General features: G+C 41.7%; 1 protein-coding gene across 5 annotated transcripts in view; it reads left to right on the forward strand.

Moving 5' to 3' along the window:
* Positions 1-13,511, forward strand: part of SPATA13 (spermatogenesis associated 13) — a 167,574-nt gene that overhangs the window by 135,857 nt on the left and 18,206 nt on the right. For all 5 annotated transcript variants that reach the window (XM_009686550.2, XM_009686552.2, XM_009686551.2 and 2 more), the window contains 3 exons: positions 10,651-10,787; positions 11,248-11,427; positions 12,526-12,711. In XM_009686550.2, coding sequence (XP_009684845.2) covers positions 10,651-10,787; positions 11,248-11,427; positions 12,526-12,711 — 503 coding nt within the window. The remainder of the gene's footprint in view (positions 1-10,650; positions 10,788-11,247; positions 11,428-12,525; positions 12,712-13,511) is intronic.

A 13,511-nucleotide genomic window follows, 5' to 3' on the forward strand; every position in this document is an offset into this window, starting at 1 on the left:
TCAGTAAGGAAGGCTCGATCAGGACTTGCCATGACTGAAGCAGGAAACTTAACAAATAGCATTTTCAATGTTTCTTTACTAAAATTAAACATATATATGTTACTAGCCAATATTTGATTGGGCTCATATGATTCTAAGCCAAGTTTTAGTGGTAGTGTTATCCAGATTCCGTTCAAAAAATCGCTCAACTACAAAATAATTTATCTGAGAAGCTTTTGAAACTGCATTTTCCAATCCTTAGTAGAGTATGGACACGGGCCAGTTTTCTGCAATAAGGTGCTCTCCTCCAAGGAATGCAGTTTTGAGAATTTCTGACTATATCAATAAGATACATTATCTGTACTACATTAGTATTTTACTTTTACACTATATTAAAATGTTGGGAACTACTTTAAAAGTCACATCTGGAGTGTGTCCTTGTTGTATATACAGATTTGGATTAGATATTAAGATAAATTAGACATCTAATTTGCAGCTGTTGCTGAGAGTACTTGGTATTTCAGTCCATGACTCCAAAAGGACTGCTCACTGAGCAAGATGTTAATTCACCAGGAAAAAAGAGACTTTTTAAGTACACAGAGTAGGAATTCCTTTTTTATTTTCAGCTATCCTTTGCATTTCATATTTGGAAATAACATGAATTGACATTAGTTAACCTAGACAACTGCCTGAGACTAATTTATTTCCTGGTATTTAGCTTTAGAGTGACTGATTTCCTAAATGCAAGCATGACAGATAAAGAAAGCAAAATCTCTGATACTTTTCAAGGTAATGATGTCAAAGCAATATTGATTATACTAAATGTGACTTTTGTAACTCATTATAATAAACAGAAGTTGAGTAAGAAAAGCTTCTTAAATCAAAGCCCTGAGAGCAAATGGGGAATAATATGGACTTCCTAGTTTAATGGCAGTTGCAAAGATCTTTTGAATAGCTCCCGTGGAAAATAACCTAGTTAAGTGACTAGTGTCACACATTCTGGTCTCTTTCCTTTTTTCCTTAAACTGATGAGGCACTTCCTTGTTTTTGAACATGTGTGAGTTTTTTGTTTGCTCGTTTACAATGAAATTTGATAATACAAAAGCTATTTATTTTAGAAAGAAATTCTAAACTCTGGCATTGAAAACCAGGGGTATCTTATTTTAGTTGCTTGCTAAAGCCTAGTACAAATGCTATCTATCTGTCTACTTTTATAACAAGAGGAGATAGAATTGGAGATCTAAATTGTTAAAAAAACAGCTATTACAAGACAGTAAATAATCATACTGTCGGAGGCAGAGTAAAAGCCTGAGAGAAACTTGCCTTGAGACTAATATTGCAACTCTCGTGTTTGAAGGGTTACAAGTGTTCAGTACCAGGTATTAAATAGAGGGGTTACCTATTTGTCACAGTAGAGCAGTCTTTTATAAGTATCTTGAAAAGTAACCCATTATTTTCACATACAATGGTGAGAGATTCAAATTTAGCTAAAAACATTGGTGAACTCCTTTTGATAGGCTCAGCTCTGAGAGAGTGGGTTGGGATTCAGCTCAAGTTTAAATCACCTAAATTTAGTCTAAGTGTAGGTATCTACATATGAGCTAAATATCTGAACACCCATTACAGGCAGTGGAGGGCTAAGACTGGACGCAGTTACCTGCTGCAGGTGTCTAAAGCTGTGGCTGATGCCCGAGATATCGGCATGGAGCTGGAAAATACGACAGAGGACCCATGGGAGACCCATTTCTCTTCTTGAGTGGCAGCTGGAGGCCAGTGCACCATCTGAAATACTTAAAATGGTGCTGAATATCCATATTTAAATGACTAATCTGAGCCCCTAGTTGTTGCAGTCCACGAAGCTCAGAGTAGGTATAGGTATGTGCTTTAGGATGAGATGAATTGCTGTCTTGGCTGTTTTGTCTGTGGCGAATCTCCGTTGATCACAGTGGGAGTTTAGACGTGTAGTTCAAATATGATTCTAGCATTTAGATTCATAAATTTAAATACCTTTAATTCAAGCAGTATCTGATCCTGCAGGTATGCCTGTACTGTTAAACTACCACCAATTTATTAAGGTTGGGTACCTGAATAGATTTCAGCTTGTGTTGAGCATAGCTCGGAAACTGAGGAGCAAACAAACTGACTGTTGGGTAAGGAGGTTTTCAGGTTCTCCATCCCTATCACTGATCAAAACAACAACAGCAACAACAACAAAACTAGGTAGATTATTGGCCATGGATATGAATAAACAAAAGTAATCGATCACTCCTCTAAAGAAAACAATTCCCTACTTGTACCCTGTCCTTTTTCCTCCTACCCAAAAGAGAGAGGGTGAAAGTAGGACAAAACGCAGGAAATGCTATTTCCAGTTTTCCGCACTGAGTATCATATTTACAATTACCAGCAGGTGGGTGGCATGTAAGTCTGAGGCCAAGGTGCTGTCTGAAGAGTTCGGGGAGGCAGAAAGATTCGGTGATAGGGGACTTAAGGGGTATCACAAAACCCACCAGCACAGTCTAAGCAGTCCCAGTGTTGCTGAGAATGAGAGAAGTCTCTGGAGGATGATGGCTATGTGATTCCTTCAGGGACGGGAATCTCAGCTGACAGCAAAAGGTTAGAAACACTCCTGGTGAGTAATGGGATTGCTGGTCACCACCGAAACAGTTGGATTTGTGGTGCACACAGGACCCAGCAATCTACTGGGAGCAGCTGGGGGAGCAGCTGGGGCATCAAGGAGACAAGCTCTGGAGGCAGAACTGAAGCAGTCAGGTGAAGCCTAGATACCAGCAGCTCAATGGTAGCATTGTCTGAAATGCTACCCATAGCGTGTGTGGTGTCAGACAGAAGCTGTCGTGCACAGTTAAGAAAATTGTGTAATAAAGAGGGAGATTTAGATTATTTTATGAACTGGGGAATGTTTGATATAAAAAGATCCTTTATTTAATAAAAGGCATTTTCTGAACCAAAACAAAAGCAGGCTGCTGACACGCAAATCAAGAGATTATAAAGTAGTTTCTAAACAGAGAACTAGGGAAAAGCTGGCAAGGTGAAATAACGCACTGTTTGGGACAATGCATCCTTTACAGACGATATCGATAATCACTGCATCCTCAAATGAAGAATGGGGTGGAAGCTGACAAAACTCACACAACAAATAGTCTGTAGCAGTTGAACAAACCCTATTTAAAGAGGATGTAGAAAAATAGGCAACTCTGCTAATCATAGTGGAGGTTTAAAAGGTGAGATGGAGAAATATGCCTATTTTCAAAGAAGCTAGTTGGCATAACAGATGCATCAGAAACTTGGTGGAATGAAGATAACCAGCAGAGCATAACCAGCGTATTACCGTTGTGCAAGCTGTGTGGGAACAGAAAAGGTTGTACTAGTGAAAGAGTGTCTCATGTATTAAAGAAAAAATAAGAGTCAGATCAGATAAACAAGTTGACTATATCAGTACGCGTTACAGGATCCATAGACGGGAATTCTATGCCTACAAAGGGAAAGTATAGTATTAGCATTAAATTACAAACCACCTCAGATCACCAGGATGGTGTTAGTAAATGTGGCATGCTAAGGAAACTGGAGAGGTTGCAGTGGCAATAAGCACAATTATAAAAGCAGACTTAAATTGCTGTTAAGTGTTGTCATTGGGCAAAATGCTGCATTTCTAGGTACCATAAAAGACAACTTCTTGATGCAGCTAGTCAAGAAACCTACAAGAAGAGAAGTGATTCTTGGCTTTTTCAAACTGTGTAGGATCACACACTCAAGAGGTACTCCATAAGGGTAGAAGAGGTCTCATCAAACTGTAGATGTCTACAGCTGAGCTAGTCGATTGCTTCCATAGTTTTGGGAATAAATGGATACTTTACAGTGCAGTTTATTGGCTACATATAGACAGATAACGAATCTCACCCTCTGTGTCCCTAATGCACTCAGAGCCACAGCCTTGCAGGAGTGAGGAGAATCAAAATATCCAATACAGTAGATACTAATTTAAAAGATGGAAAGTAAATAAAAATGAGAAAGCTTGTTGCAAGGAAATTTAAAAGAGTAGTCAAAGATGCTGTATTCTTGCAGGCAGAATGGAGAATGTTCAGGAATAGCGTATTAGACACTTAGAGCAAATCCATATGATCTATCAAGAAAAGACTTTGGAAACACCAAAAAGGGTTCTATCATTAAACAGCAGGGGAGGAAGCTTTTAGAAGGAAAAAAAAGGCATCCCTCAGATTTTAGATTGTATCCAAATAGAAAAAATCATAAACCCTAGCAATTTTGTTATAAAATTACAAGAATGTAGAAAGAATTTGCTAAAGGTATGAAAACTAAGTCCTTTTTCAGAAACGTTAGAAGTAGGTAGTCTGCCAGACAGTTTGTAGGTCTAGTAAGTGACTGAAAAATGAAAGTATAGTCAAGTTAAATAAACGTTACAGGTATGTCTCAAAATGAAGTATCAGTTGAGGTTTCAGAGTAACTGAACAAATAGTAATGAGTAGCCAGAACCGAGACTTCTAAAGGGATTTAAGAATGAAATTGCTAGCTACTGTCTCCAGCGTGGGCTTTATTGTTTACAATTGCATCAGTACAAGGAAACAGGAAGGCAGCAATGTGATGACCATTTTTAAAGCGGTATCAGGAGGGATCCAGTGAGCAGTTGACCGTAATAGTACGTAGAATATGTAAAGAATATATATAGGACTTATAAACTGCAATGGAGAATAACATCAACAAGACTGATGGATCCTTATGATAAAGAGGAGTTAATGTGCCCTTTGTAGAGAAAAGTTGTGCCCCAAAAATCTATTAGGTTTTCTGAAAAAGTCACTGAGGATGTGAACAGGGTGATTCAGTAGGTATCGTATACTTGGATCTTCAAAAGGCCCTTGACAAGATCTCTTACAAATGTCTTTTGACAGGGGCTTGTGATAAGAGGGAACATCTCATGCACTAACAAATGGTTAAGCACTAAGGAACAAAAAGGAGGAAAGCGGTCAGTTTTCTGAAGGGGAGAGGTCACAAGTAGAAGCTCAGAGTCACAGAAGGATTTCGCAGTACTGAGACACAGTGCAGTATGATGGCGGGTGAAATTCTGTGTTGATAAATGCAAGGTAGAGCACATGGAAGAAAATGTGGCTCGTATGCTTACAGAGGAATGGACTTTGAACTAGATATTGCCACACAGGAAAAAGATCTTGCAATTGTACTAAATAATTAAAATGTTAGTTTAGTGCTTAGTAAATAGAGTGGCAGGAATTTCTAGGAAGGGAACAAAACAGCCCGATTGTGCCACCGTAGTTCCACGGTATGATGGGGGGGCATCTCCCCAGTCTGCCCACCTCAAAAGGCTTTAGCAGCACAAGAGAAGATACAGAGAAAGGCAAAAAGCATGAGGAAAACTACGCAATGCCTCTGCGTGAGAAATGACTAACTAGGCTGCAGCTCTTCATCTTAGAAAAAAGGGCAGTGAGGGAGGCATGCCTATAAGCTCATGGCACAGGAAAAAAGGAACAGGTAATAGTTATTCATTGTTTCCGATAATATAAGAAGTAAAGAGCACCAACTGAAATGGTCAGACAGCAGGTTCAAAACGGAAGATAGTTTTCTTATGCTGTAAGACTGAATTATGAAACTAATTGCTACACAAGATATTTCAGATGCCAAAATTTTACAGAAATTCAGAACGTGGTTTGAAAAATTCAGTTCATTAAACATAAAGATATCACCTTTTCCCCAGGAAGAACCTGAACTGGATCTGTGGGTAGCTGGAATTTAAGAAAGTATATCGGAAAAATACCATTACATGCCTCACCTATTTTTATGTTCTTCCCTAGGCATCTGCTACCTGTCGCTGTCAGAGAGTACTGGGTTGGAGGGACTTGCTCTGCCCGAGGGTGGAGGGTCCTATGTTTCTTTTTCTGCAAAGTCCCGTTAGAATATTGAGGAAAGGGATAAAATAGGACTTATTGCATATTCTGAATAATGGCAGGCTATACTTATTACAGTCTAAGTCGTTTAAAGCAAAAAAAAAAAGTAATATTCAAACTTGCCCACGGTTGTTGTCACAGCACTGAGCAGGGGGCAGGCACTAGAGGGGTATCTAGAACCGGATTTTGTTGAGCTGATAAACTAGCTTTTAGCATTACTATTTTAGTATCTGCAGCCGTTTCAGAGTGCCCTACATGTTGGATAAGCCAGCTCAGCACACATTTGGCCGCTATAACTGCGGACTGCCACTACAAAGGACAGTCTGCTCTTCCTCCTGTCCCTGACTGATCCAGCAAGGAAACAAATTTACCACCAACTCGCCCAAAATAAGCACTTTTGCGATGCCTCAGCTTATGGCTGCACAATTGCTAGATGTGGCTGTGCAGAGGAGGGAGCACAGCTCTCCCCTTCTGGCGGCAGCCCACAGTTATACTGCTTTAGTCACTGTGCGAAAGCACGCGTCCCCTTCCATTCTGCAAAAATCACACGAAATAACGGTTTTTCAGAAATAATCTTTTAATGTCCCTTCTATAAGAATGGTGTGGGTTTTGATGCAACTTTCCTTTCGCATTTCAGCTGTTTTTCCCCTACGAGCGGGAATTTGCCGTGGCAGAGAGCTTTTGCCCAGGCTGACTGAAGGGGTGAGCCGTGCCCTTGCAGCTCCCAGCATCAGCAGCGCTTTCGTCCCCTGCTGAGGAATTCTTTCCTTAGCTGGTTTCTCTCAGTCGGGGTTGTTTTTATTGGTTTGTGCTGTGAAGAATATGTGGGTATCTGTACATAAACTTCTCATAATATGCAGTAGCATATTTTTACCATGCGGTCCAACAAGTCTCTTCGCAGCAAGAAATACTAGGGAAGTTTGGGGATTCAGGAAAGAGCTCCCGTCGGTCTCCTATCAAGTGCAGCAGAGACTGGATCTTAGCAGGAAGATGGCATTAATATTGCAGAGTAATGTCTGGCATTTAATTCGCCTTCTGAGGCAGCGCTCCGGGAAACCATGTGATGTCAGTGGGTGTTGAGAGATTGCTGCGTGCAAAATGCTTCGGGGGTTTTGTGAACACGTCGCTGGAGGAGGCAGTCCCCAGTTAAAGGGCAGGCTCAGCTGAGCAACGCAGTTTGCAGGTAAAGGATGATTCCGGATCGTAAGCGTAGCGCTGTGCTTGGAAGCAGTGCAAACACAGGTTGCAGCAGGCTTCGTACTCTGCCTCGAGGAGCAGCTCCTGCATTTGCTTCCAGTACGTGAACTGATGCAGTTTCCCTGCAAAACTGTGCAGGATGCAAGGGTGGTGAATGCTGAACTCAGGTAACCGAACGACCCAGTGTTCTGACTGGCTTATTTGTGGTGTGTGAGTGAAAGCTGAACTATTTGGATGCCTCCCTACTTCATTCCCTGTTTTCTGGAGCAGCTGGAGTAAGTTTGTAGCTTGAGTGAGAAATTGTCTCCATCCTCCCTTTTTCCCCTCAGAGCAGTCTGCTGCAACCTTCACATTTAAGCTGCCTATGCCCTTAATAAAGATATGCCATTTACCTGTGAAGCAAGAGAAGTTTTATTAGCTATGCAAAAAATAGCTTCATCTTTTATTTCGCCTGGCATTTTTACTATTATAGTATAACAAGAATAGGCTGCTATTCAGAATGGTGTTGCAATAAAAGGAACTCTTGGTTCCTTCCCTGCGAATTGCAGTGATTTGAATATAGATCGAAATCACATCAAGCTGCTTTAATGAAAAACAAATGCACTCCTTGGCATTCTGCATTAGTGACGTTTAGGTGCTCTCGGCGCATTCTTCTCCGCAGTCTCAGCAGCGGCTGTGCGCGAGGCTGCAAGCCCAGCCTGGCCGAGGCTGTGCACGCAGGTTTTGTTTCTTTTCTGCAACTTCCTCCCTAAGGGCACCCCATGATGTCAGCGAGCCGCCGCGCGGCCGGCCAGCCGGAGCGCGCTCGCCTGTCACTTCCCGAGCAGGCTCGGCTGCAAGTGCGCAGGCAGGAGCTCCAAGAAATGAATAAGCTGTTTCTGCCTTTTTGGTAGCTCAGAGCCTTTGTGATTCTCCGTGAACCCTTTAGGACTAAGCTATTGAAGGTGAAACCCTGTCTGTGGAGTCTGACAGCAGCATGGTAGCCAGGGGGGGAATGGCACGATTTTGGAGCCTGGAGAGCCTTCAGATGGGTACGTGTGAGTAGAACATACTCTCTCTCTATTTTTTGCAGCATTTCTAGATTGAAATGATAAACTGTGACAGTCAGGGAGCTTGACTGCGATCGCATTTATATTCTGTAACCCGCTGGAGTCAGTAGAGTTACACCGGTGACAAAACTGTTCGGAGATCAGAATGGGTCCCACATTGTCTTAAGTTTTTGCATTCCGTTAGAGCAGTGAGGAAAGCCCATCCCCACCTCTAATAGGCTTATTTCTGTCTGTAAACAATAGAGGAATGGATGCAGAATGCAAGGCACACATTTTTGCTCGAGTCTAATTGCCAAGACAATGTAAGCTTGTTGATTTAGGAAAGAACAGGGAACAGTTATCAGTCCCGAAATGACAGTCATCTTTCATCTGTAGCTAAGTGAATTAGGAAATTTTCATGTGCCTTCATTACTGCAACAAACCCACAGGCAGTACTGAGATTACAGTGGGGCTGTAAAAAGGATCACCAAGATGAATTTTTTTTTTGATTAGTAAGCTAAAAATTGATATCATGAATTGTTTCTTTGCAGGTTTTAGATAAAGGTTTTCAGTACATTTTACAGGAGTATTTTAAAAGCGTATCAGTGTTCAGATTTGGGAGTCTTATGGGGAAAAACTCTTTTTTTAACAGGAATTCAGCATCCTCCCTCGTTAGATAGATTATGCCATTAAAATGAGTGTATATTTGAAATGCTGAGGAACAGAATAGAGTTGTGTAATAATCATGTTCTTTTATGTCAAGACTAAGGCACGTCTTTCCACTTCCAAAGAACACAAAATTATTTCAGTGTTTTAGTTAATCTGTGCTGCAAACAGCTTTGATTTCTCTTAAAAATTAATACCTAAATTACCAAAGAAGTTAGCTGTGCTATGAGCACCCATAGGGAGAGGGTTGAAGTGTTTCTCCCTATGCAGTAAATAGCTGGCTACAGCTAAATAGTAGGCTACAGTGTGCCCGGTTTGTTAGTTGTGTAGGTGTACGGAGAAAAGCAAGGAGTCATCTCTTTGCAGCACCCAAATATCCCCAGTCCAGAGCCAGGCACATAGCTGATACCCAGGCTTAAAATAGGGCAGAGAAGAGGCCGGGTCAGGGCCGTGCTGCTTTGCCTTGCGGTAAGTGGAAGTGGGAGGTTAAAGAATTCAGCTTAAAGATCCCTTCCCTTCACTTGGGAAAGGAGAGGGACGCTCTGCTCCCTCCCGCGGGCCGCATGGAAACTCATTCTGCGACACAGTAACTGTTAAAAAAGGAGTTCAGTGCTGGTAGCCCATTGTGAATCTTATTTTGGTTGTTTTCAACTGAAATAAAACTAATCTTGAGTACTATGTGATCTTCCAAATATTTGGTTACGGATAGCCTGCGCAGGCTGTAGGAGTACGTCTTTCGGGATGAATAAAGGAGGACCAGAGAGCGAGCTCCAGCACTGGACCCCTGGTCATGAGCATTTTGTGATTATGAGCTTACCCCCAGGTCTGTTGTGGACCCCTGCAGCTGGCTTTCTAAGGCAAACCTGCTGCAGAAGGGTCTAACGGTGAGCGGTGCGGACACGAGTCAGTATTATTTGGCCCAGTCCTCTTCATTTACCAGTGCTGAGATAGCCCAAAGTGAACTGCATCCAGTGGTTTTAATCCCTAATGGCCTTTATGAAGTTTTGTGCAGTAACTCCAGGTGTACCTGTGTGCGTAGTGCTAGTCACTGAAACAACGTTGCTCTTGGTGCGTGTAGCTGCAACGGCTGCAAGTAAGATGAAACTCATCTTGGCTCTGGCCTGTATATCTTTACAAAACTACTTTTTCAGTCAGAAAATATACGCTTGTCAAACCAAGACATTTTTCATCATGGGGTAATTAGAACAATTTGTTTTTTCAGGAAGTTCTGTCCTGTTCAGCCTGCAGTACCTGTTCCCTCAGTCCACCCCATCTCTCAGTGATTTCAGAGTCTTCCTCAGCACATAGAAGACCTGGAGGAACCTGACTCGGGGTAGTGACTGCTGCTTGCTGCCCCCAGTGGTAACCCACAGTCGACGGGTCAGTTACAGTCTGGCCCGGGGAAAAGGTGTCGAGAACGTCACAGCACCACGCGGGGGACGGACAGCTGCCCCTCTGACTGCTGATGGCCTGCTACAGCTCCCTCATTTACAACCTGGGGACCTGCATTAATACCTCTGTTACAATTCAGACTGTTTTAGGTTTCCTCTGCTTAAAAAAAGTAATGGTTGTAGTTCTTCCTCTTTTTCACACGCAGAACGAGGAGAATATCTCAGTTTCATTACACGCTAAATGAGAATTTTACAAGGAAACAAAACAAGTATTTCAGGACTGAAAAGCGATTTTCCCGAGAGCTCTGTCCCCTTATACATTTATGCTGTTATATTCTTAAGAACAAAAGCAATTTGTTCACTTTGTCAAATTGTTCACGTCCTAAGTGATTCCACTTTTACTTTTTTTATGAACATGCACTGGAATAAAAATGATTAAACAAACAACCACCTTTGTTTTAGCTGCTGCAGATGGTGGGACTGAATCTTCGGCTTTAGTGGATGACAATGGCAGCGAGGAAGATTACAGTTATGAGGAACTCTGCCAAACTAGTCCGAGATACCTGCAGCCCGGAGGGGAACAGCTAGCGATTAATGAGGTAAGATCCTGGGTTACAATCTGGTATGGTGAATCTTTGCATTACTAAAGTGATGGAGTGTGTGTTTTCTGCAGGTGTGAGGTTTCATGTTAACAAAAAGCATAGCAGCTTTAACTGTCGTGACTGAGAATCCACGAGCCACAGCATCCGGCCTCAAACAGGGCCCAAGAGCAGATAGATGCCGATAGAAGAGCGTAACAGAACAGTTTCACATCTTGACTAAGACTGATCTGGGAGCTTTAACTAGGTAGCTTAGCTAACGGGCATGGGGTACGACTCTTAATTGTTCTCAGACTCATAGATGTATGTACAGATTCCTGAAAATCCAGAATCTTGATTTTATCCTGTAACAGGATTAATCCTGGGGGGTGCAGTGATGCATTTTAATCTTTTTAGTAGTTTATACATAGCTCATTGTTTATTCTTTGCCCCTCTTAAACTCTTTTTCTTCCTATCTCAGCTGATAAGCGATGGCAGCATTGTCTATGCAGAAGCGCTCTGGGACCATGTGACTATGGATGACCAAGAACTGGGCTTCAAAGCTGGAGATGTCATTAGAGTCCTAGAAGCTTCCAACAAAGACTGGTGGTGGGGAAGAAATGAGGACAAGGAAGCCTGGTTTCCAGCTAGCTTTGTCAGGGTTAGTAACTCTGCACTCTTTTGCACCACTGTCACACTAGATTCCTAGCAGAATTGAACACATCAATGACTGTGGCGTTAAATTTAAATGAAGGGCCTAATCCTCAACATCTTTGCATCTGAACATCAGTGCTGCAACTCCTCCTGACTTCACAGGGGAGAAAGCAGTAGAGAATCAGACGCCAAGATTCATTAGCTCCTCGTGACACCTTTTAATTTCACTTCTTTTTTTGTGTAGTCCTTTTGTAACCAAAGGGATTTCACAAGAAATGAGGGCAGCAGAATACTCAACCAGGAGCAATCAATGTACACAGAAAGGACAAGGCAGCTTTCATAAGGGGGTAGGGAAAGCTATGCCCCATGCAATTCTCTTCTTATACTGCAGGGATTTCTTGGTAAAATAATGTTGAACTTACTATCTCAAATTTCTGTTGGAGTCTGGTTCACAGTGAACTCCTTAGTGAGACCGCAGCCAGATTATCGTGACAGTGTAACTGCTGAGGCGTCTAAAATTGAACTGTATTTTATAATTTAACTTAAACTTTAGCTTTTGAGATCCTAATGGAACTTGGGCTATACCGTATTAAGTACTGCACAAAATTCAAGAGATGGTTCCTGCCTTTACCTCTGTAAGTCTCCGAACAAAATGGGAATTCAGACAAAAGTGGAAAAAGGAGGAGCTGTTATCCACATTGTACAGATAGGGACCTAGGGCAGAGGGAAACTATTTAAAAGTGTTTGAGTGACTTGGCCACTTTTGCAATTTTTGCCTGTAAGCTGACTTGGACAAAATTGCACATACACACTATTAAGATGAGAAATACAGGTAGGTCTGCAAAAAATACAGGCAACACAACATGATATCTCTGAGATGCTGTCAGTAGAAAGCCATATATTTAATCAACTAGACAGAAGACTTTCTTTGAATAGCCAATGAGTACAATGAGATCAATCTTGTGGAACCCTCTCTGTATGGTGGGAACAGGAACATTTCTCTGACAACTCTTCTCTTAACTGTAAGAAGTTTGCAACAGAATTGTCAACGTTTTGTAACTGTTTGTTGCTTTACTCTAGTTTGCCTTGTTTGTTCTGAATGCAGCTGCGAGTTAATCAGGAAGAACTGCCAGAAAACTGTGGTAACATTCAGGATGAAGAACAAGATGCAGCTATTAGCAAGCATCGTCAGAAAATGGCAGAAAACAAAGATCAGATGAGGACCAATGTCATACAGGAAATTATGAACACAGAACGAGTCTATATCAAACATCTCAAGGACATCTGTGAGGTATGTGCTTTAACCCGGGGGTGTTCTGCTGCCCTAGTGTGAACAAAACTTCCCATATGAGTTGAGAACCAACCGAGTGGTTTCTTTTATCCAAATAATCTCAATTGCACATCTGAGGCTGCCAGTGAGAACCTTCTTGTGCCCTGCTCTGACTCTCCTCTCTGTAGATTGCCACAAGGCACCGCTTCCTTTTTAAGAAAACAATCCACTTTTGACATGGGAAAAGTGCTTTGCTTATCTGACCACTTTTTCCATAAACATAAGGGACAGGAAGTCCAGTTTATTTAGTACTTCTTATCACTTGGTTTTTATAGAAAACTTTCAGTACGTTTAGTAAATTCTATTACAATTCAGAGATGGAACATTTTGAAAGTAACCTGGAAGGAGAATTTTTCAGCTAGCGATTTTTGCTGGGTGCTTAGTAGCTATGAAGAAATCTTTAAAGGTGTTTTAGAAATACTCTGCTTGTTTGCACTATCAAATATCAAGACCATAGTGTTTTTCTTCTGCTGTTTGCTCAGTTTTTCTTGGAGGACCACACTTAGGAGCTTCTTAAAACTTTGACTGAACTTTGCCTCTTCTGAAGTGGACTGTGATGCAACTGATCTGTATTTGAGATCTATTTGTGATTTGTGATTAATAAAGGCCCCTGGAAGGGTGCTAAGTAACCTCCTAAATTATTCTCTCTACCCTCAGTTTGCTGGGCCTCTGTCTGTATTCGTCATGTTGTCATCTTTTAGTCCACCGCTCATCACAAGAGTCTTTAATGGCAAACAAAGTAGACAAAAGGTGAACTTCTG

This window comes from Struthio camelus, chromosome 1 (genome assembly GCF_040807025.1).
Source record: "Struthio camelus isolate bStrCam1 chromosome 1, bStrCam1.hap1, whole genome shotgun sequence".
NCBI classification, from domain to species: Eukaryota; Metazoa; Chordata; class Aves; order Struthioniformes; family Struthionidae; genus Struthio; species Struthio camelus.